Source organism: Pholis gunnellus, assembly GCF_910591455.1.
Source record: "Pholis gunnellus genome assembly, chromosome: 1".
Lineage (NCBI taxonomy): Eukaryota > Metazoa > Chordata > Actinopteri > Perciformes > Pholidae > Pholis > Pholis gunnellus.
Window position 1 is genome coordinate 12550655 of NC_136528.1, and position 24663 is coordinate 12575317.

The 24663-nt window shown below is 44.6% G+C and overlaps 1 protein-coding gene across 1 annotated transcript in view; it reads left to right on the top strand.

Annotated features, from left to right (window-relative positions):
* fto (FTO alpha-ketoglutarate dependent dioxygenase) overlaps positions 1 to 24663 on the top strand; it is a gene marked incomplete at its 5' end in the record, with an annotated part of 114222 nt that overhangs the window by 43383 nt on the left and 46176 nt on the right. Inside the window, 1 exon segment of the mRNA XM_079160427.1 lies at positions 8152 to 8279. Coding sequence (XP_079016553.1) covers positions 8152 to 8279 — 128 coding nt within the window.

Genomic DNA, 24663 nt, shown 5'->3' on the forward strand with positions numbered 1-24663 from the left:
GTATGTTAACACGTTTTGAAATGAATACTTTACATTTAAAGGTACGTACGTACACTCAACATTGCTGCTGCTGATTTCCTTTCTTCCCTGTGGCCAGTTGTTTTGGTTCCTTTCTTTACTGTGAATTGAAATAGGAAGTAAGTCTTGACTTTTTTTGCTTTTTTCGAAGGATAATGCATTTCAAAGTACATATTGATTGACAAGTCCTTAGGGGCTTTGTTAAAATACTGATCAAGAGTTTCAACACTCCACACTTAGAGCAAGAGTTGGCGGTTGAACAGCATTATAATTAGTGTCTATTTTGTCGAAAGATTAAACCTGGAATACAAATGATGACATAAATGTTATGAGAAATTGTTTGAACTCAACAGCTTCATGATGCCGAGATACAAAGTAATATAGATTTTTGATTCATTGCGATAATTAGCTACATGATGTCATGTATTCACTTTTAATGTCTTTTAATTAATTAGATCAATATACTCCACAGTGGAGTGTTTTTAAAGCGTGTAAGGTTTGTGTTGAACATACAGCATTAAACGTAAAAAAAAAAGAAACTAGTGTGTCTTGGACTTCTTAGCTAGATTGAAGTAGACAGCGTCTTATAGAGTATGTGAGTCCGTAATCCAGTTATATGTAACTGCTTCATGGTGTGTGCCATTGTCTATTACTGTACGGCCGCATAGTGTGGAGAGAATTGTTTAAGGCAACAAAGCTGCCAGTCTAAACACAACTGAGCTGTAGGGAAGCAGCTGATTAAACACACTTCTGTTTTTTGTCTCGTAATGTATAGTGCTTTGAATGATCAGTACTAGGAGTTGGGATAGAATGATGCAAGTTTTACATTGAGCAAAGCATTGAAATCCAGAATAATATCACAAACAAACGAAACTGATATTAAAGGGACAGGCCCCCTCAAAATCAAAAATGCATATTTTTCCTCTTACCCGTAATGCTATTTATCTAGATTGTTTTGGTGTGAGTTGACTAATGTTGGAGATATCGGCCCCAGAGATGTCTGCCTTCTGTTGAATATATATATACCTTAATGGCACTCGGTTTGAGGTGCTCAAAATGCAAAGAAAACAAAAAAAACATTGGAGAAACTGAACAGCAGTGTCTGTTTCCAGCCTAAATAGCATAAATAGCACTAACGCTAAGAGGAAAAATACATTTTTTTTTTTTTTATTTTGGGGGTGAACTGTTCCTTTAACTATGTTGGCTCATCTCATGAAAATCCAAATGTATTCGTTAAACCAAGGTTTGTATATGGCTGATACTGCTGATACTGTTCTTAAAGTATGTTTATGGTAGGCAACCTGCAGATCCTAATCTGTTCTACTTTAGCCATTCTTTTTCACTGTACTCTTATAGGTAATTCACAATTGATGTCAGACTAGACATATAAGAGGGCCTGTTTAGTTTTGCTCCACCATTTTCAGCCAGATGCAAAAATTGAAGAATCACTACGCTTCAGACTTCTTGTAGTCAATCAAAACTTTGTTAGTGGCACATTTCAGCCCCTACAGACATTAGTTACCAAAAAAAAAAAAAAAAAAAAAACTGTATGTGAGCGTGTCTAGATGAATGGAAACCCTTTTTATTGGTTTAGCATTTTTCAAGACCTGAAGTATGGGGCAGTGTGCGTTACACTGTAACTCCAGGGCTTAGAAAAGGCTGGCTTTGGCCCCAGTCAGCAAAAAGCTTTTTACTGGCAGGAGAGTGAGGTGCTGATCACAATCTGCTATCTAGCTAGAATCTAGACTCAGCTTTCATATAGTGAAAGAGAGTAAGAGGGTTTTAACAGAGCAGAAGGTGCTTGAGTGTCACGCTCATCGCAAACATCTCTGTCCAGCTCTGTCTTCATTGTCCTGAATTAGTCAAAGCGCCTCTCAAAGCCTTCTTGTGATGGATGGATGACGCATTCTTGCCAGGCCAGTGAGGAGTTTGCACGAGTGTGTGTGTGTGTGTGTGTGTGTGTCCTGTCCCAGCCTGCTGGACAGCTCATTCAGACTAAGAACTATGTGGTTTAGCCATTAAGACCAACTGGAGCCACACTCCTTATCATGAAGAAGAGACAAAAGCCTCGCAAGAAACAGGCCGGTGAATTTTTATGCGATATTTGTGGGCCCATTGGTCTACAACCCAACAACAGATTTGCCTTTTCTTCTTGCCACCAAAAGGGAGCACCACAAAAGCCTGTGAGTTCTGCTTCATTTGACCCTGTGGAAAGCATATGTCCTTCCATCCCGCCTGTATTCTGCCCAGAAGATGGAGTGCCGTTGGGGCCTCCCTGCCCACTTGAGTGTGTTACAATGCCTTCAAACAAAATCACTTGTCAGGGGTCGTTCCTTTTTGGGAGTGTCTCCTCCCCCCCCCCCCCCCCCCCCCCCCCCCCCCCCCTCCACCCCCAACCCATTGTCACTTCAAACATGCTGCTCTGGTGTTTCAGACACATTTTTCTAATGTTTTACACTCCATATAATCTGCTGTGTGTAGCAAAGCCCATTTTACTAGCTGACATAATTGATGGTGCCCGTAACCTTGCAAGGGTCACTCTGGCAGAAGGGTCTTGGTTTCTATCACCACGGAGATTACGAAAACACGTTAACACGCACAGAGTAAAATTAGGGAACTTTAGATGCCCCTCGAATTAATTTGAAGTACGTTGATTGATAGTAGAAACATCCAAATAGACTTTGAATAAAGTATTTTTCGAGATCTTTTTAGAAATTACAAAATCTGGATTTTAGGGATTGGTTTCAACACTCATTACCAATGACGAGTACTTATCAGTATGTATACTCAGAGGCCACCTTTTAGGTAAACCTGTGCAATCTACTGCAATCCAATACAACAGCGCTGCCATAACATCTATCTTTACAAAGTTCTTAATGTTCAGTTTTTCGTGGCCTCGTCCGAAATGTGTCAATTAAATCTTTATTATTGAGGTCATAGTTAAATGTATTGTTAATTAAATCCTCTAATCTAATCCAGTACAACGCTGTCACTGTGACCTCAATGCTAAAACCTTTGATTTATTTACACCTCTTTGAGAGGGTCTACAAAAACAACATTATAGCAGAACAGTAGTATTTGACTGCACTCGACTGTACAGGTGGACAAAATAAAGTGGACACTGACTGCCTTTAAAAATCTCTTGAATGTTATAATTATCTATATTTAGCGTAACTGCAAAGTTGCTAGTGCAACAGACCTTTTTGAAAGTCAGTCGTTTCGGTCGTGAGAACTGCTCAAATCTGCACACATAAATCAAAAGACAAACACACACACATACAAAGAAAAGACTAGAATCATCTTCTAGAGAACATTTTTATAGAGCTGGCTTGCCTCATTTTCTTTACTCTTTGATAATATGAAAGGTTGTGAGGCTTTAAAGTCTGGAAGACAACCCTGACCAGCAATGTTCACACCCTTCACTCGGCCCCTTCACACACGCAGACACACACACAAACACACACACACTGTGTGTTTATCAACCAATCTTACGTAATGGAAACTGAACTAATTTAATTTCAGATATGCCTCAATTTTGAACCATCTGTAATCATGTGACAGCAGGCAGACGGCAGGACAATATTCACACACGCGCACACACACAGACACACACACACACACGCACACACACACACTTTTTATGACTTCAAGTGTGATGTCACAGAAAAGTGAATGTGGTCTGGGCTTATTTCTTCCTGGGCTAATATAATTTTTCCACCGGTGGAGAGTCCCCCCACCCCCAAGAGCAAAGTAACTCGACAATGGCATGCAGCAAAAACACACAGATCCCTTGTCCAGACTAGAACTGGACCTGGCAGGATCACAGCTCCCAAGTTGTTTATATCAGTGAGCAGAAGCTATCCATTACCCCGAGCAAGGTGCCTGATGCCTTTTTCCTCCAGCGGTCAAAGTGATATTGGTTTCATGTATTAGAGGGGAGAGGGAAATGGAGTCTGCCAAACTCCCACTCCTAAGGCCTATGAAATCAGATGTCAGAGCAGCTGAGCTTAAACTGTGGCAGAAGTCCGTGGAGTGTCTGACGATCTGGAGAAAAGGGTTGAACCGTAAAGCTCGAGATACCTTGTTGATTTTCTGAGTCATTTTGGTGAGCAAGAGGAAGTTAAGGAGGAATTACAATAAAAGGCAGAACTGGTAACAGAGGTATTAGAAAAGGTAATTTCATTTCACAAACCTCATGTTATTGCTAGGGGTCTGAAAATCAGGTTTTCCGTCTTGGATGTGTCGCCCAAAATCACAGGTGTTAGTCTGGCTAAAATCAAAACCAGCAGCGCTCTGAGTCCTCGGCCTGGTGACCAGGCCGACGCCCTACTGAAGAGTTAACCCACTTTCTGGCAATCGCCATCACTAGTGCTGTGCCCATTCCGAACATGCCCGTTTGGAAATGGGCTGATTGTTTGGCCTCCGGTATTGCTGCTCACCCAAACAACTTCACACTCGTCACTTCACTTCCTTGGGTCTTGAGCAATACACCTGTCGAGAAAATGACCAATAAATATGTCCCATAGCTCTGCGGCATCTCTCTCTTTCTTTGTCTGTTCTTGAATGTCCTGTAGCGAGCGACGGAGAGCGGGCTGCACCCAACGTGTCGTTCGGCTGGGTGAAGAGTTAATATAGGTCCCTTTCTCAACACACTACACAGTGTGAACACAACACATTACTAATATATATGTCCCGTAGATCTCAGGCATGATTGTTGGCACACAGAGAGACAGGCGCAGGTCTACTGGCCTGTTCCACAGGGAAGTGGCAGGGAGACAGGCGGCGAGGTTGCCAGTCTCACAGACAGAGGTGCACTTAGGAGGGGGGGGTGGCACCATGGCGGCCAATTAACACCAGCCACCAGCCAAAACCTGGGGAATGTAAAGGAAATGTACTGGTGATTTCGTTTAGCACCTACTTTTTTAGGTAACCAACCCTTCATTTTTAGATGGTCTATTCTGGTGTTTAAATCACCCATGTCTGTTAAACTAGTTAAAAGGGGAGGTCAATTTGAAGATTTTGAAGCGTTTATGGCCTGCCGATATAAAAGGTTTCCTATATAAGAGAGTGCCAATAAGCTTAAGAGTGCTCTGGGTCCCCTGAAAGTCCTGGTCTAAAGTCAGCTAGTACATTTCATGGGGTGTTAACAGTTCCTCTAGCTACTACCTCTGTTTTATGCAGTATAAACCCTCAGTTCTGCATGCATCTTTTTTTTAACACTCCTACCTTTGAGCTTTTACGTGACCTACAATTCTGAGAAGTTTCAAGGGATGTACACCGTATTGCACATGTGTAGCAACAAACAATCTTCCCGTTCTGTTATTCTGTGTAGAATGAGTGACGTGTTGCTATGTGATGGAATAGACAGATGCTTGTTGGTGTTAAGATACAGTCCTGGCTCGAGGTGTTAGTGAGCCGCCCCGGGCTGCCCTCCAGCCAGCCTTCGCTTGGAACCCTATCATCACTCCGGCTCCCCTTCAACCACAATATCACCTCAGCCTGCCTGCACGTTTGTTTACCTACCCTGCTTCTGCACCGGGCCGGAAATGTTTATGCCTGTCTGTTGGGCAATAGACAGGGGTTGAGTTTGGGATCTGGGGACCAGGGGATGGAGGGTACCCAGATCCTCCTTGTCCTCTTGTTCACCTCGGGATGTGGCCTGGGTCAGGGGGACATCTGTGGTCAGCATCAGGCTGAGGGAGGTGGAGGCTGAGGATAGCTACTGTCATCATGGGGTAAATAGAAGGAAAGAGGGGGATGATTAGTGCTAACACAGGCCCGGAGATAAAGGGCTGTGGTCTTGCCGTGGCTGACTATGAGGCAGGGCTCGACCAGTAAACAACCAGTGGGGTGTCTAAATGGCCTCAGGATCAGCCTGTGGCTAAACCTGATGGCCTCTCTCAGCACTGGGTCGTCTAAACACAAGACCACAGGCACACACACTCTGGCACGCAAACACACGTGCACAAATTTCATTAGTAGGAGGCTTGGTAACACACATTCACATTATCATAGGCACACCTTTACTCACAAAAGCTAGCTGAGAACAAACATAAAGAGAGGCTTGAACGTACACGCCCACAAATGTACACACACTCTCCCAAAGCAGAAGTTGTCACCGGTGTGTTTAACGCGTTTAATGAAGAGCTGGCCGGCTTTGGGGTTTATTTTTTAGACTTCTGACTGTCAGTTGGGACAGAAAGCTTTTGGCCATCAATGTATAGGCTGTGATGATGTACAAATGGTGGACTCAGTTTAAAGGGTTAGTTCGGATTTCAGAGCATATCTATTGCCTCCACGCGGCACTTAACATGGACACTGATGAGCCGGCTGCTAGGAGCTAACGGTGCTAACAGCGCAAAAAGTAACATTGTTAGCTTGAGGGGGAACCGTCGGGGCGTGGGTTGACACGCCGTTATCAACGCTAACCGCCATATGAGTGCAGTACAGAGCGGCGTCCATTAGCTGTCCAATGGGGGACAACAGAGACACTCACATGCACTAAAATGCACGCGCGGCCGGCCCAACGATGTTAGCAAAGCACAGAAAATCTCTGATTGCAATACACAGAGAGAGGGAGAGCGACTGTATCCTCTGCTCAGGTAGCCATTACCCCACTGCATCTTTACATTGCATATAGATGTTTGCTGCTATATTAATTCTTTGAATATCAAATTTCAGCATTGGCTGTATTTTATTTTGTTTTAGCATGGTTAGAATAAGCTCATTTGACTGCGCTGTCTCTCTGTTCCTGCTACTCTTTCTGTTCCCAGGCCAAGCTTTGGGAAGAGCCGTAGCAAGTTCAGAAGTACGTCAGAGCAGGTTTCAGATCAACTACAAATCACTTGCTCATCAGAGACACTGGAACTGTGCTAAACAGCTAGCTTGGAAATGTGATGTCTACTAGCTGAGATGGTGATACAGTCTGAATGCACTTTCTGGCACTTTCTTGCCCTGACACTCATCCCAGGAAGACGGGGTTTGAACCAAACTGAAAAGTACAATTTCCTTAGGGAGTACAGCCGGCCCCGCTTCCTCCTGGTCACTGTAATCTTTGGTGTCTCCTTCGAGTCAGGTGTAATCAGTCACACACCGCCACATGTTTTGACACCTGTCCTGTGTGGTGTGGAGGAAGTAAGCATATTACTCTGCTGCAAATCAGACTCCTTTCCCTTGAAAACACACACACAGACAATCAAACCTTTCTTCACATGAATTAAGACAGACAGGTAGATTGTCAGAAATGGATTAAAAAAAGAGGGAAAGGAGAAGAAATGAAGGTTCCCTTATATTGTGTTTTTTTTTTTTTTAAAAGAGGGCTGGATGACTGGGGAAGCGAGTGACTGTTAATGGGAAGAAATGAACGTGCTTTACTGGTGGATGTGACAGGAAGAGACTGTTCTTAACAAGGCGTCAGAGTCAGTCAGAGTTACAGATCCATCACTTCTCAGAGGCTGGGAGCAGGAGGAGGGGGAGACATTTAAGGATATTCAGAGAGGGAGAGAGTCTGTGAAGGGTAGAAAAGAAGAGGGAGAAAGAGGGATTTGAGTGCGGCTGACAGCACTGCATTTAATTTGGGCTGCCAGATCCTTTTTCATTTGACTCCCTCTCAACCAGCTTAGAGGCTGCGGAGGACTTGGAGGCGAAGGTTTGCCAGGATGTCTCAGATTAGCAATGATGTGCCACGTCACACTTTAAGCCGGCCTGTAATTCATGTTCAACAGGGGGATACTCACACATTACACTGTGCTGTGCAGGACGTGATTAATTGACTCACACTCTAATATTGGGTGTAATTTGCCCATCCTCTGATGTGAAACTGACTTTATACTAGACTTACTGCATGTCGCCGTCCCAGGGACGTTATAATGGAGTTTTTGCTCAGAGCTGCGTAATTTCTAAACTGAGGAAGCTGAATGATGGAGGGAATTGCTTCAGGTAGTCTTTCAACTCTATTTCATGGAGTTTAATATTCAGGGGAATTTAAATAGAACCAAATAGTTGTGGGTTGTAAACCTACCAATGTCATCGTAGTTTCCGTTTTATGGAGACAACTTTCTGTATGGAAAATGGGAATTACAATAAATGACGGAGTTGAGCTTGATGCAACTATTTTCTACTTTTCTTTTTCAGACTATGCTCTTCCTGGATACAGTGGAGGAGGAGGAGGGTCAGGAAGGAGAGGGAAGGAGGGAGATGGCAGAAACCCTGCTGTCTGCCTTGACAGACCGACACCAGCAAAGACAGACATGGAGAGACAGGTAACACAATGTACACCCAACTGTTCTTTCCTCGAAAGGTCCTCGAAAAATACATCTGATGTGTGAGACAGGTAAAGTAGGACACTCTCTCATATTCGTAATGGGAACACCATCACACACAAAAAAGAAAATTACTCCAAACTCATTTTGCAAATGAGCTATTCTGCTTAATATTTAAAACTTTATATAGAAGTCATATATTTTGCAGCGGGCTGCTGAGAAAATTTTATGTTTCTATTTTAGGAGCCTTGAAATCCCCAAAACAAGGTAATGGAATAAATGTTGCGTGCCGGAAATTGCAAAAATTGTAATTACAATGAGATAGTCCGACACTGCAGCAAGAACATGTTGTTCCTGAAACCATTAAAACTAATGGTGAATATTAACTCACTCAGTTAATAAAACCAACTGAAACTATGGGCCTACAACAGGCTCGCAAACAATAAATAACACCTGTGAAACATTTGGGTCAAGGGTCAACACCCAGGATGTGAATACACATGGGTACCATTATCAATAAGCAACAGAGGCAAATATTTTGTGCATCCCAAAAACGTGGACACAACTTTGAGGCACACAACAACGCACAAGTAGAGGTCACAACCAGAGCTATTAACATGATAGCAAGTGCAAGCCTCACAGTAAGGGCTTAGCAGGGTTAACAACTGTGATCACATCGTCAAGCAAAACAATCATGAATCAACACCTTGGTCCTGCTTTCATTCAGGGGCGATGTGAGCTCCACAGACCTGCAGTGGTGTAGTTGGTGTTTGTTTGTGGTCCTTGGGTCTGGCAGCTATTACAGCTATCACAACGACACGTGTGTCTTGGATAAGCCCAGTCACTTCCTTCCTCCCAGATAAGGGCAGAGAGCTCAAGGATTAGAACACTGGCCATTCATTCTGATAAAGCAGGGCCTCACAGACACACACACACACACACACGCACACACACACACACACACACACACACACACACACGCACACAGCACAGTGTTATTTTAGCTGTTCATTCTCTCAGTCACCCCCCCCCCCCCCCCTCAGCATGAGCAAGGACACACACAAACACTGGCATGCATGTATATACTAGATCTGCATCCACATATGTTTCACTGCTTATTGTCTCTATCAATGGTTTTGACCTCAGTGTCACACACACACACACACACACACACACACATATATACACACACACTTTGGACCAGACATGATCCAGAGCCTAAAGAAAGCAAAAGTGCCAGGGGAAGTATCCACCGACTAGAAATTCCTGAAAGCAACATCTTTTCTTTTGAAAGATGTATGTCAGCTTCCTGCAGTGTTGCTGCCCTCATGGCGCCCCTCTGTTTTGAGTTGTCCCCCTTGGTTGACCCTTTAGCTCTGCCCCATCCAGATGAGCCTTGTAAACAGGCTGTTTCCACACACCTTGCTTTGCTGTGTCGACGCCCACGGCCTCACAACTCTGATGTAGGGCCAGCTCTGATAGTGCATTCCAGCCGCAGGTGCTGAAAGCTAGAAACCATGTCGCCACACCCCCCCCACCCCCCCAACCTAACATCAGCGCTGTCCCCCGCCATCCCGGTTCCCCCACCACCCACAATGCAATGTTTCCACCTCTTAACCATGTCTAAACCCTAGACTTAGCTCAGCCCACCTTAAGATCCTGACAACCAGTATCACAGACCAGGACAGGAAATGCTCCGTCCTTGTCAGCGGGGCAGACAGACGTTTACTCTATCAGCAGTGAAAGACTGATTAGATTAGTTTTGGAGGAGGGCAAGCGTCCCACACAATATGTTTGAACTCCAGCTGCTCCTGATACCTCCTCTCCCCTTTACACACATTAAATGTCTATCCCTAACCCCCATTGCCCCCACTTATAAAAAAAGCCAGGGGCCATCCTGTCAAGTAGCTGTCAACAGATCTCATTTACGCAAAACTAAACACATGGCTATGTGCAATGTTAAGTGGGACGCACTGGTACTGATTAGAGATTCGAGATGCTAAAACAAGAAAAAGTTTGTATTTCTTTATGCATACCACTTAGAAGAAAAGTCTTTGTGTTGAATTACAGATACAGTATAGTACAGAATCAGACACACAGTGAGGGAATGAGTCCACTTCAGTCAGATGTTTTTTAATCTTCATTTGTTTTCATAAAAGCACTCACCACAAGAGGACTTTTGGAATTAATTAGCTGATTCTTTTTGCTGCTTTCTTTATAGTGGGTGTCCAAATTAGGTTTGCACACAATATGCAACAGGCAGGCTTTTATTATAATGCTGCCTTTTGTTTCCATAGTCATAATACTTCCAAAAGGATGAAAAAAAGAAAAAAAAAAAAATACAACAACGGATGATTGATGACTCTTGCTAGAGGCACATAAACATAAACAACCACCGCTGATTGATTAAGTTTCTCGCTGACTTTTGTTTCTTAAACACCAGTTAAAGCAGCGCTCGCTGCAACGCGGGCCTGCTCGCTGCCGTTTTCTGCCTCCGGGGCATTTTTAGCACTACCAAGAAGCAAAGAAAGAGAAATTGGACCTGGTGACCAGTGGTTCTTCATGAGTGACTTATAGGCACTCAGAGTGAGTGATGCCTCAGCTTGCCCCGCTAGCAGAAGCAGTCCATTCATTCACTCTGAGCCAACGAAGTTATGAGAGCTTTTTTATTCTTATGAGCTTTTCTGGTAACTGGGTTTTCCCGATGCACATGGTGAATTCTTTGATAGATGCTGCCCTCCGTGTCCCTTTGGTAAATGCCCCGTGAGTGCCCTAGAAATAGATGGATTATTATGTGGGTGGGTGACTGTACTGTCGGAGAGCAGTTGAGTATGCCACACAGGAAGTGCAGATTGACGAGCAAAGCACAACCTCCCGGGAACACATTAGGATAGAAAATGGCACATCTCAATGGCACCGGAAGTATAGAGATTCAAAACACTTAATGTGGGAGTTATTGGGTTTTTGTTTGACATCTACGCAAATACTGGTCGAGAAGAATACTCGGTCTGACACACTGGAAGTATGTACACAGAAAATCCAACAGTATTCTGTATTTTGTTTGCTACATTTGAACCTACTGCCAGTAGATATTCGATGGGATGCTATCTTGAAGCTGTCTGATTACAGTATGGCTACCTTTGAACCTCCTGGATGAGGTGACCTCATGCTAACCTTCCAGTGCCTTGAGGTCAAGGCTCTGACCAACAGAAACAACATAAAAGAGGTTTGTCACAGCCGGCGAGCAAACACTGAAGGGAACAGCTGCGAGTTTTGTACTGACCATGCAAACTGCTGTAGGCTTTGTAAGGTCATTATATGATAATGAAAATCATTACAGAATTACATGGGGGTTTAGGACATGAGAGCAGCGGGGAGGGGAGGGGAGGGCCACATTGGGTTTGATAAATGGACTGTGAAGGTGCCCATCTGGCCCTCTCTATGGCTTTTTCTTCCTGCTCTTTTATCCACTCTCGTCCTTTACTACCCCTCTTTCATTCCCCTCCTCTGTTCTGCAGCGGGCCAGTGTAAAAGCAAGCAGGCCTGTAGTGAAACATTAACAGAGTGCAAACCCAACTCACCTCTGTGGAGGAGAAAAGAAGAGGGGAGACAGGCGGAGGTGTTTATGACCCAGAGCAGGGTTTGTGCATGACTTGGCAAACCCTGTCCTCCCATCTCTCAGTGTGGGCCGGGAGGAGAGTAGGCAGCCATTGACCTTTGGCATCGGAAACAGTTGGACCGCTCAGGATGAGTGAGTCGCTGAAGTTTGGAGACATTTAGGCCTTCTTTGTTTAATAGGCTTTGTTGGCAATACAACAAGGTTTAAAATAGTCCATTTCATTTGTTTCTGCATTTTGATGTTTATACCAAGTGACAAGAAAGAGGCAGCACATTCTGCAGCAGTGGCAGCCCGGGATGGAAGAACATCATATTCATCTGTATCCCATTGAGACATCGTCTGTGATTTTGGACTGCACAGATACACTTATGTAAAGGCTTTTTCTCTCGCTTTGCAAGTTCCTTTTAACAATGCAAATGTTAACTACAGTGAAAGGTATGTATCTACGAGAGAGCATCTAGTTCAATTTATTTCCATATTTCTTTTAATTTAGGTTATTTTTAATTCTTTGAAGAAATGAAATGTTCTAATTAAAACTATTTCATTTTTTTTTATCAGAGGCAAATGCCTTTTTATTATCAAATTCAATTTCTGTCTCCCTTTGAGAAGACAAGCAGTTGACCTACACCACACAGGTTAGGGTGTCACTATAATAGCTGTACATTCTGAATCTGTGGGGTAGTACATCTGTCGCCTGTGTTTATTACTTTTCTCCAACTTGTTGAGAGTTAGTGAGGTCTTTATCCCACGACAAAGGCAACATCAGCTGACATGGCAGGCAGAGCTAAAGGACAGAGAAGGAGGTCCACGTGTCCACAGCTGCACTCATCACTCAGCTGTCCAGCTTGACCCATGACCTGTAGGGCCGTCTCACAGCCTCCATCGGCTTTATGTTTCCTGCCATTGTCATCCTCCCTTGTCCTCACCTGGACAGGGCGATGCTTCACAAAAGGCCCAGTCTGTCATCAAAACCAAGGGTCACCGGGGGCCAGCAGGGGCCAGAGACCTGACGTTGAAGCTGTGCCCAGCCGGGGATGACCCTACCAATGATGTCAGCTACCAGTTGCACCCCTGTGGAGACGCATAGAGACAGAGAAAAAGGAGGAGAGAGACCCTCGTTGGCAGGCATTTCATTCCAGGAGTGGTGACATTTCTTTTGTGTTGTCCCTGACGGACCCCGCCCAGAATCCTGCACTGGGGTGGGACCGGGAGTTAGAAGACAATGGAGGTCCCCTGTCCCAGATGGGAGTTGGAAAGATTGTCAATGTCGTGTCCACAATAAAAATGGACAGACCACAGCCTTGTCTAATGTGGCCAATGACCTCCTTAAAGCCCTAGAAATGGAGACGCCATACTGCAGGGATCACTTTCATGCCATTTACGACTCACTCTCTTTATACACTCAAGGGTAGGCTGGGCACAGGTTCCCATAGACCTCTAGCAAAGCCGTCATCTGTTCAGCTGTCATTGCACAAGTGATTGCTTGGGGACAACGTGTCCTTCCATGACTTTCTTTCAGCATTAAGGAATCTGACGTGGATTACGTGGATGCGTTTGGGAAATAGGGTTTGTGCGGTAAAGTTAAGAGAAGCTGGAATCAAGCTGTCAATAAGTAGGTTTAATTAGCAAGGATGGTGGTGGTGGTGTTCAGGATGGCGTCATGAACCAAAGTTCTGGTTGGCGGCAGGTCGGTCCGGGCACATTGTCAACCAGGCCTCTGTGATGTAAGTTGCAACCTGAGGTGACACGTCAATCGGATCTCCCAGGCAGTAGCCCCACATTTGCCTCCACATCAGCCCCACAGCAGAAGAGACAGTGCGAGCTCAGTCTGTTTTCCTTGAAATGAGTTGCCAGCCAAAAGTTTAGCTGGCTGCGCCATTGTTTCCCTTTACCTCCAGGGCTTGCTCGCGGCAAAGGTGGACACACACCTGTGTGTGTCGGGTGGAACTGCCATCCAACAACCATGCTCTTTATCTGTGTGGTTGTTTTTTTTGTACCACCTACTTTTGCCGTCATTGACATTGCTGTGTTTACTTGGTTCAGGGCGCTGGAGGAGAAAACAAATAAGTACATGTCATCTGTCTCTTTCATCGCCGACCAGCCTGTAATTAGTGCAAGCGCAGTGGTTAGCCGAAGACGCTGTCGTCTAATTTGTCTGTCTTTATCTAAAACATGTCTGTGTGGTCCCTTAGACCGGTTACATGCGTGCCACGAGATCGCCTGTGGCCTGTGTGTCTTTGAGGTGTGTGTTTGTGTGCGCTTGATTGTAAATTATGAATTCTTCTCTCATGCACCCGCCCTTGTTTAGCAATCAGTCAGTTATGCATGACATGTCCTGACCTCACAGCTGCTGTTGCCGTACCCGTTGCACTCCCATCGTAGATAGCTCCCAGGCTGGAAACTAGTCCAGAGTATATCTTATTCTTGCAGGAATGCACCTTGAATAAGATGACTGGTGATGCTGTTTCTTTACCTTCTACTTACTGTACAAACAAGTTCTACCCGTGTAAATATGCACTTACCTCTGTCTTGCCTTGTTCTCAAACAAGTCAGTAATTGGCCATCGAGGTACATGCTTTCTCTCGTTTTGTGGTTAAGTGTGGGAATGGAAGGCTTGCAACTGGCAGGGTTCAGTATCACGCTCTCTTTTTTCTGTCGATTTTTCTCTGCTTATCCTTGACTGAGTCACAACTGCATTAAATTGCTCGCAGGTTTTAATGAAAACAGTCATTTCATAATTACGCATTTCAGAGTAAGAGCTTGGCAATGCAATGTGGCACAGAAAGGGAGAAAGAGAGAGTTAGAAATGTCATTAAATGTCCCACAGACATTTAAACACACTTGTTGCATAGACAGTTGCCCATTAAATGCTGCCTTTTTTAATATGGAAACAAGATTTGTGTTTGGAAAAGACGAAGCGGTAAGGAGAGGGGGGGGGGGGGTTAGGGTTTGGGCCTGGGCCTGTTTTACTGGTAGTCACAAAAACCAGGACATTCCTTCTGGTCAAACCCAAAATCCCAGAGAGCTGATAGAGCATGATTGGGTGAGGATGTGAAACAAACGGCAAGGACGTACCATTTTGGCCCGGCGGAGGGTGTGCTCACCAAAAACATCTTGTTTACCTCAAGTAAATCCTGTTTGTTCTTGGTGGGATAGCAGTCCTCATTTGAGGACCACGTTGAAACGGTATTAAATTAGGATTTCTAGACTGGAGTAGTGTACGTGTGAATAATTGTTTGTGAAAGGTAAGTGAGCTATTTAGATGAGCAATTAGAACCATGACAGAAAATGATGACAGTAATTATGCATCAGCGTCAGTAAACATACAAACAATGTGCGTATCAGATGCTTTTAAAGTTTCACGTTGTGTTTTGTGTATGATTTTTTTTTTTTGCAGCCACTTGGAGGTTGGACATATCTGCGCTGGGTTCGGGTCGTTAATGTCTATATCACAGAACTAACTGAAAGAATGTATGCCGTCTTTAAACACAGACACACATGCACAGTATACACGCATGCACACCACCACATGCTCCGTCCTTTCCCGTTTTCTCCACCTCATCTACCACCACCACCACACCTGGGCGCTCCCCTCCTACAAACACCTCCACCCCTTCCCCTCTATATATGCACATCTCTCTCCCCTCCTCTGTTAATTATAACCTACACCGCTGGAACACTTCATTTCATATCAAGCATATTGTCTCTTCAAGGCTGGCAGGCGGGTCATAAATTATCCTGAAGGTGAGGATGGAAGTTGGAGGAGATAGTTATGAAAATTTCATCTGTCTGCCGTAGCGGCCGCAGCTGCTCCTGTCACCAGCCGTGTGCTGGAGGAATTACACCGGGTCAGCGTTTGTGTGTGTGTGTGTGTGTTCTTCAGTTTGTGCATATGCGTAGGCACGTGAACTCATGTGAACAGTTACAGTGTGCACGTGTACACGGCACTCGCGCATGCAGGTCTTTGTGTATCCCCACATTTGTCCCTGTGTGCATGTGCCTGTTCCCGTGTGTGTTGCTGGGCCAGTGTGCACAGAGGGCTGGCCAGGTAAGACCTGCCTGTCAGTGTGTGGAACATCTCTGGCGTCGCTGTCACCCCGGGGCCCCCAGCTCTGCCCCTGAAGCAGGGAGACTGGGAGGGGGGGACGAGCTCGCAGGGCGGTCCCCAAGCTGTCTCTGTTCATTACCGCTACAGAGACGGGACGTGGCCGGCAGGTGGCCAGACCTTTAGTCCTTACCTACTGTGATCATCTGCTGCTCCACTCTGTGTATGTGTGTGTGTCTGTGTGGGTGGGTGGGTGTACGAGCGTGTTTGAGAATGAAAAAGAGTCAAAGGAACCCCATAAGTTATGTATTGGAGCAGGGAAGTGCATATTTTATGTTTGACCTATGAGTGTGCGTTTGTGTCTCTGACAGATTATTGCATGGAGGCAATGTGCCTGTACAGGCACATCTCTTAATGGCTGTGCTTACATATTTACAAATGTACAGAAGTTCTGCATTTGGAGAAACTGAATTGCTGCTGTGGCACTATTCTTGACAGAGCGGAGAGCAGCTCTCCTCAACAGACAGCCACTCCAAGTGGCAATTAGTAAGAAAAGAAAAACACAGTATACCTCCCACTTTTCCCCTTCTTCTGTCAATCTGCAGTTTCCTGCAAAAATTCTATTAGGGCCAAAGTCCATTGCTGTTAATTACAATTCTAACTAGCTTGCCTCCTGACGAATGGATGGCTTCAGCAGCGATGTAGGATAAAAGGGATATCAGCGATTTCACTTCTGTGTACAAAGGCAGCCTCTGAAATGGGTCATCAATCCCATAGTGATAAATGTCTGGTGGAGTAATGACTCTCTTATCGGCGCCGGATTACTGCAGATATTTGTAATTAGTGTAGCCACACAAGTCCCCGACAGATGTTTTTGAGGCGGCACAATATTGAAGCCTTGTTTTAGTGCTAAATGGGAACTTCCGGCAAAGAATAGGGACAGTTGGAGCTATTGTATTGCGGCAGACATAGGTGAATCTGGAGGAGGGGAAGTGTGAACGTGTTGTGCTGCACAGACACACCTACAGTACACACAAATGTATGGAGCCATGTGTACACACACACACACACACACACACACACACACACACACACACTTGAGCTCATGACCTGATAGCTAAATACACAGCCTGAGGTCCATCCTTCAGCTATTGAGCTCAGTTGTCACATGACTGTGAGAGCCAGGGGGCTCCTCTTCTCCTCCTGTTCCTCCTCCTCCTCCTCCTATCACAGCCCCAGAGGTAGCCACTGCTACAGCCAGGGGGAGTGAACGATTCACTTTTAACTTCCATTTCTCATGTTTTGGGTCGAGATTCACTAGCCGCCCTGAAGTTTTTTTTTTTCTTCCGCCTCTTCCAGCTCTCATGAAATCACAATGTGATGTATTCAGCCTGAGGTGTAGCTCTATTCACAATGCAGTTTGACACTACGAAGCCCTGCTCCCCTCTGCTCTCACAATGCACCCGTACAGACGGACTGCTGAGAAGTCTGTACCACTAATACAATTGTCCTGGCTGTAATCGACAGCTACTTTGAATACACACTCAAAAAGGGCGACCAGTGTTTGATTAATTTCTGTCTCCATAAATATGTGTATGTAAATATATATAACGCCATTGTAGAGAACTTTGCCAATGAACCCTTTGTGTCTAGATTTCACATTGGATGATGTCTGTGTTGTGTTGCCAAAATAGACACTCACCACCCTGGTGTCCGACACACCCAGAAACCTATACACACATACACAGCCTGCCCGGCACTGACAGACGTGTAAGCAGATGCAGCCAGAACTGGTAATGGCAGGTGATTATAAGTGGCACACGTGCCAAACTAATTAAACCCCTGGGTTGACAGCAGCGTTTGGTTGCACTGGCATTCTGGCATGCTGGCATTAGAATAATTGTAGCAGCAGCACATTTCACCTGCGAGACTGCAGCTAACAACGTCATTTATTTTACAGCAGGCTGCGGCGGATGTTGCTACAGAGGCCTGAGTTAGCTTGCTTTAGGTTTGACATGTAAAGCAACCCCTGGCACAGATGGGACAGCCCAATCAATTTTGTTTCTTAAACATTTTTACTCTGATGTTAAACTTCAGGAGAAAAATGAGTCGTTCACACACTCCACTGTTTGTTTGAATTTGTGAACTTTTGACAATCACATTAATAATGAAATTAATAAAGTTTGTAAAGATATCATACAAACAGAATTTATTTAAAAAAAAGAATCCCAGATTCATCTTTACATGCATAAAGACAGTTTTCCAGTATTTCCACGTTACTCCAACAAATACAAACATTTATACATTTGTTTATCATACATGGTAAAGAAAGAACAATATATTTAAAAAAGAGGTGGTAAAATGCTTAAATTAGTAACAAGAGTTGTTTAAAAAAATCCAGCTAAGAAATTAAGTTTCAAGCAGTGACTTAATAAAGGAGGACACTGAGTCATCCAGCCTGATATCCCACCTCTGCATGTCCCCCAGTCAGGACACACTACAGCAGGCAGGCAGGAAAGAGACAAGGACAGGAGGACGAGTCTCTCTGTTCGTTCACTTCTCAGGTCATCACTTCTCCAGCTGGAGGGCTGGAGCTGTAAGCCCACCTCACAGAGGTCAGAGCTATGCCAGGAGGCCACGAACTGCACCAGGAGGCCCACCTGCACACATTCTGTGCATCTCTGCATTTACACCCTTCTCTCTCTCTCACACACACACACACACACACACACACACACACACCTGGATGGTTGAGTAAGAATTCTGACATGCCATGAGTTCTGTGGAAACTAGTTTAGCTGTAACCGACTTGACTGATTCATGTGATTGCCTTGTGCTGTGCAGGTGTGGCTAGGTGGCCAGGTGCACACTGTGCTGCATCACAAGGTGTGTGCACTCAAGGCGAGAGATAAATCTAATGCGGTATCTTCTTAGTGTAGGAGTGAGTCGCGTTATGCATGGAATCCATGGTCATTGTATCGTCAGGTTTATGAGCTGTGGCGTGGCGTATCGTATGCTTTCATGTGATCTCCAGCCAAGACCTTATACAACCAGTATTTCCGTGCTGCAAATCACAGTGGTTACAAATAGAATGTACAGTATTCAGCTACCCAGCCATTCCCCCCATAGGCCTTCTCTATTTGCACATAATTGCTTCCTTGCTGTACTGCATACATATCACTTGCTGAAACATCACTTGCACTTTTCAGGTTTTATTGCACATCCACAGACTGTGTTCAGTCTCGATAGCTAATGTCTTAAGCTGGTTGTAGAAGAAGTGAAAAATCAGCTCTTTGAAGGCACAAGTAAGTGGCCGATGGCAGCTGATAGCTGGGGCTTAGTGGATCCTCATTATGTGCTGTAGCAAGCTGATTAAAACATTTGATTTGTTCCCAGTGTGTGTGTGTGTGTGTGTGAGCGTACAGTGAAGGGCCTGTGTGTGTGTGTCCTGTGCGTGTTTGCGTACACGTGCATGCGCTTTTATGGAAAAAAAGAGTAGGCCTTCGGGCTGCTGCGGTGTGTTATCTGTTTTTTCAACCTTGTCATACTAATTACAGTCCATATTTACTTACATTCTCTTTTTGTTTTCTGCCCTCGATAGGCATCTGTGAGCGCCTCAGCCTAGGCTCTTCTCATTAACAGACTGATGATGTGTGATAGGTCTATCTAGTGATGATACAGGGAGCTTTCCCCAAAAAAGAGGTCATGATACAAATGTTGTCAGCTTTTTTTCCACGACAAAGAATTATGCTCTTGTTATCATTGACACTGATTGTAATTTCACTAGCAAGGGTTGGTGGGGAAATACTCCATGTTCGAATCAAAGCCAAATGAAAAAGGCATTAACGCTAACTTGTATCAGAACCTTATTAAATTGTATTATTGCCCCATAATCAGTCACTGCTCCCTAACTTGGGTGGGGGTTGAGACACGATTAACAAGGAAGACGAAAGGAAGAAAAACAGCTACACAAAATGTATTTTTTCAAAATTGTCTCTGCTCTGACAGTCAATTTTACTGAGAAAGTTTCACTCCTTGCCTGTACTGTTCACATAAAGTTCCTTTAGCTTCATTTTATATGGGCATAAGCCAAATAGTTTGAGAGGCACTGACTGAATACTGTGTCGGAGGTACAGTACTTGTACTGACTGGCTTTCAAAACCCAGTATCAGTAGCACAAGCAGCTAACAGCTAGACTGCAGTGCGCAGACACCAGATGTAACAAACGTGTCCCTTGAAATATCATGTTTGAAAGACCGAAAAGGCAAACAACTCCAATTGAATATTTTTCTCCTTTTGTTTTTTTCTTTCTTCTTCCTCTTGGGTCACTGACTCCATCAGCACTTCACCAGTGGTGACCTTTGTCAAGCTACCGATCGTGTTCGCTGCACGGGTCGCTCACAACATGTCACCGCAGGAAAGACAGATGGACCTGACCACACCCTGGCTTTTTGGAAACACTGTTTCTGATTAACCAAATCCCGTCAGTTAACTTAACTGGTTACAGCCTTATTATGCGAGTCCGTGCGTGTTAGAGAGACATAGAGCAACTTACAATAGGAGTTGTAAATGGTTAAACAGGAAGCTGTGTGAGGATACACGGTGGGGTGAGCAGGATAAATCACAGACAGCTGAGTTTTATATGGGAGGGGTAGGCGGTAGGGTGTTTGGGGGTGTGAATGGTTTTATACGAGTGTGAGTGACTGATTCCCAGACACAGAGCCCAGTGCATCCTGAATGAGTAAATGGCATTTATTCAGCCGGTTAGTCTGGGAAAACATATGGTGCCATTTGGAGGCCCAGACTGGTGCACGCTGTTCTCCTGTAATTAGACTGGCCCAGCAGAGCAGCTACATAACTGCTTCATGATAACCGCCCTACTGTAGCCTACAGTGCCGCTGCCACCCAGCCCTGGCTGCAGCACAGGACCGGCACACCACATTACACATCCTGTTAACACACTGTTCGACACCAGTGAACACCGGTGACACCACAGCTCTGGCAGCTGCACATGTGCACCGAGGGCCAGCCTTGCTGGTACGTATGTGACGGCACAAACAAAAATACGCGCTGCACTTTTCATTCTATTTGTGCTTGCGATATGCATGACAGTTGAGTCTGATTTTCCAAAGCAGCAACTGTGTGTGCAATCATTGACTGGGTCTGCCTTCTTGGTGTATTCTGGGAAAGAAGGATAGCTTCAAAATGTGCAGTTCGGCAGTGGGATTCCAGAAAAGAAATCAAAAAAAAATAGTGATATGTGTTGCTAAAATTGCAATAATTGTCTTCATTTATAGAAAGGTTGAAGTAGGAGTCATGAAATAAAGTTATAGGAAATTGTAAAAAAAGGTATAAAAAGAAATATTGCTTAAAAATATTGCTTATAAAAATCTTAAGCCGCTGCAATATAAATGTCAAATCAAAGCATATCCACGGCACATTAGCAGCTCAGTGAATGTCAAGTTCAAGTTTAATGACTACACGTCTGCAACTTCCCTCTCTATTGCAGGCTCTCTTTGTTTGGTCAGATATTGCATTATTTTATAAGTTATAAAACAGTTGGTTATTGCCTTCATTTACTTTATATATGGAACTGGATACCTTTGTTAATGCCTTAGTATAGCTGCCCTGTCATTTTCAGAGAAGTTTCTATGGAATACTGTTTGATTAAAATTCCTCGCTACACACACACAGACACAACCTAAGTTTAATATATCTGTGCATTTTGGTGGCTCTGTGGTTTGCTCTGTTGTCTGTGTGGACTTTGCATGTTTTCTCCATATTTACGTGGGTTTTCCAAAAAAACAAACACAAAAAAAGTGTTAGCACTGTGAAAGACCAACAACCAGGCTAGAATACACCCCATGTCTTACCTAATGTGTGCTGGGATAAACTTGAGCACCCTATGATCATAAGTCCTGCCGAAGGCACAATAAAACCCTTTTATCGTATGTTTACCCCTCGTTTTAGCGATAGTTTGCACTTAAACTGCTTTGTTTGAGAGAGTGGGACACCTTTTGTTTCTCTCGTTTTTCTTCCTTATTGTCTCTGCTCTCGTCTCTTCTTAATCACTCCCCACCCTCCCTCCATCAGGATCAGGGCAGCAGATTGTGTGTCGAAGGTGTGGGTCGTGTTGGCAGGGCTGCGGGGGCGTCAGCTGGGCTGTTGTCCCATCAGGGGGGGAACAGGCTGGCAGCCCGGCGGGAAGGCCCTGTTAAAGATACACTGCTGGGAATCGGACTGAGCCAGCGCCTGGTCCAAACCACGCACACACACACAAACACACACACACCGGGAGGGATTGGTAAGGAAAGTAGTGGGGGTGTCCAAACCTGGGATAAAGACATTTCCTCCCTCATTTATAAAATCTGACACCACCAGTCTGCCCTCTCCTCCTCCCTCATCAACATCCCTTCACAAAGATCGCAGACACATATATACACACACGCACACATGCTGGTGCACAGACAGTGAAAATCCAAGCTGTAGTCTAGAGTCTTGAGCTGCAGTTCCTCTGATAACCACAGGATTCCTTTCAAAATTGGTCAATGTCTTCCTCAAATTAGAATGCAATGAATATTCGTTGGTCTTGATAGTTAATTATACCCCTAACTTGGTAGCAATTTCAACAATCCTTGTTTCATTGAACAACTTTTGCTGGCTCCAGTATACGCCAAGTTGACTACAAGCGGTAAAGCCGCGCAATAGCTTCACAACGATCGTCCAGAAACCTTCAGCAACCTATATACAGTTTCACAGATGCTACTTCGGTGTTTTCAACTTCAGTGTGTAAATCCCTTCCTATGATTTAAATCCCTCGGTTGGCTTGGAGGACATTTAAAGGTACAGCATGGACCGTCGCACGTTTCTCTACACATTCAAGACCTATTATGTTCAGCTAACACTCCCTCAACACGCACACATAAAATGACATACTGTACTACATACTGTCTGTGTCCAGAAGGGGCGGTCTGCGTGGCATGCTATTCTCTTGTTGTCTGTTTAGCAAGTACAGCATGAGAGCACTGCCAAATTTGCATATGCCGCCATGTATATTTCAGCAGCGTTTAAGACACACATCACCGACAGTGAATTATGCATGGCGCTGGTACAGTGGAGGTGCTTGTTTTATGCACTTGTGAGGGGGAAATTGAACTGTGTTGTCTTCTGCTCATGACGCTCAAGGCCCAAGGCCCATTAAAGCACGCAGAGCAGGCAGCCTCTAAATGGACTGCTGGTGTACATCGTATTCCCCTCTAACAAAGCATAGGGAAATGCGTCCGACGGGTTCTGACAGCTAGGTAATAGGATTCCAACCTCTCCAAAGGGACTGACTGAGGTGCTGTTGTAGTATCCTTGTAGACCGCTCCGTCTTTTCACATGTGAACATGCATGTGTGTTTGTTAAATGCGGTGCTGCGGCAGAGACGAGTGACTGAATAATTCAAAACTGGCATGTCTCACAAAATGATGCAAACCCGTGCATGGATTGTCAGTGGGAGGAATAGAGTGTTGCAGTAAAGACAGCCTAAAAGGCTCTTATGCATTATAGACAAGCCTTTTGAAACTGTTTTCTCGTATGCAAATGAAACACACACACAGCTGCAATCTCCTCCATTCACTGCAGATACGAATGAGGCATAGGGCCGTTTATGTTTATGTTGCGCATGCGGCCGCTAGAAGAGGATGGTCGAAGCACATGAAAGATACAATAAGAGACACAATTGTGCCGCTATCAATGTTCACTTCAAAGAGTGAGCAGTTAGAGCTGTGGCTCTGCCTGCACGACGGCAGTTGTGTCTTCGTAAGCCTCTTCTGGACTGAGGGAACAGACTGCAGAGGATGAGTATAATTCGACATGTCATTTAAGACACCTATGCTTTCCCACTGCTCTATATTTATCCACTTGGCGGTCTCTAACAGGCCCTCGGGTCAACACATTGTGTCCCTACCTGTCAGCTCAGCAGTGGACTGGACATATGTGGTGGATAGAGACAATATGAAGCCACCTGCTAGTCGCCCTGCCCCTCTCCTCTCCTCTCTCCTGCTCTCTTCTACTCCTCTTCTCTTTGCCTCACCTTCCCACTGGATGCATTTCTGACAATTCATATATTCCTGTTATGGCGTCCTTGTTTAGCTTGGCTTAGCACCAGTGAATCTGCTATTTATAGAGTTCATTTTAGCCACCTCTGTGTGGTAAATGATGATAAGCCTAGCCTGTAATAAACAATCTCGTAAACAGCTCTGCAGCTCAGGCCTTAATGGCCTTAGGGGCTTGTAAGAGCTTTATAACACATTTATTACCCCTTTAATGGCTGAGGAGCTGTGAGCCATAACATAAGCTACCACTAATTTAATTTCCTGACATATATTGGCTTTATGTTATCTTTAGGTTTTGGTTATTTTGCCAAGTTGATTGACTCTATACCTTATTCAGGGTCTTGCCTAATGCATTGTGACACCAAAGAGAACTTTATTCAACACTTGCTTCAATTATTTTGCCACTTTGTATTCAGAGTCTGGTAAGAGAAGAGGAGAAACCATTACTTTGTTAGCCAAAAGCACACATCCACTCAGAACAGACGAAAGGGCCAGCATGGGGAATAGAGATATTTGATGTTGAATCTCCCCCTATTTACAGTAGGATGCCTGAATAAACGTGTTCAGAAGCTGGAAAGCAGCATTATGACCCATAACCCTGAGGTATTTGAAATGGAACAG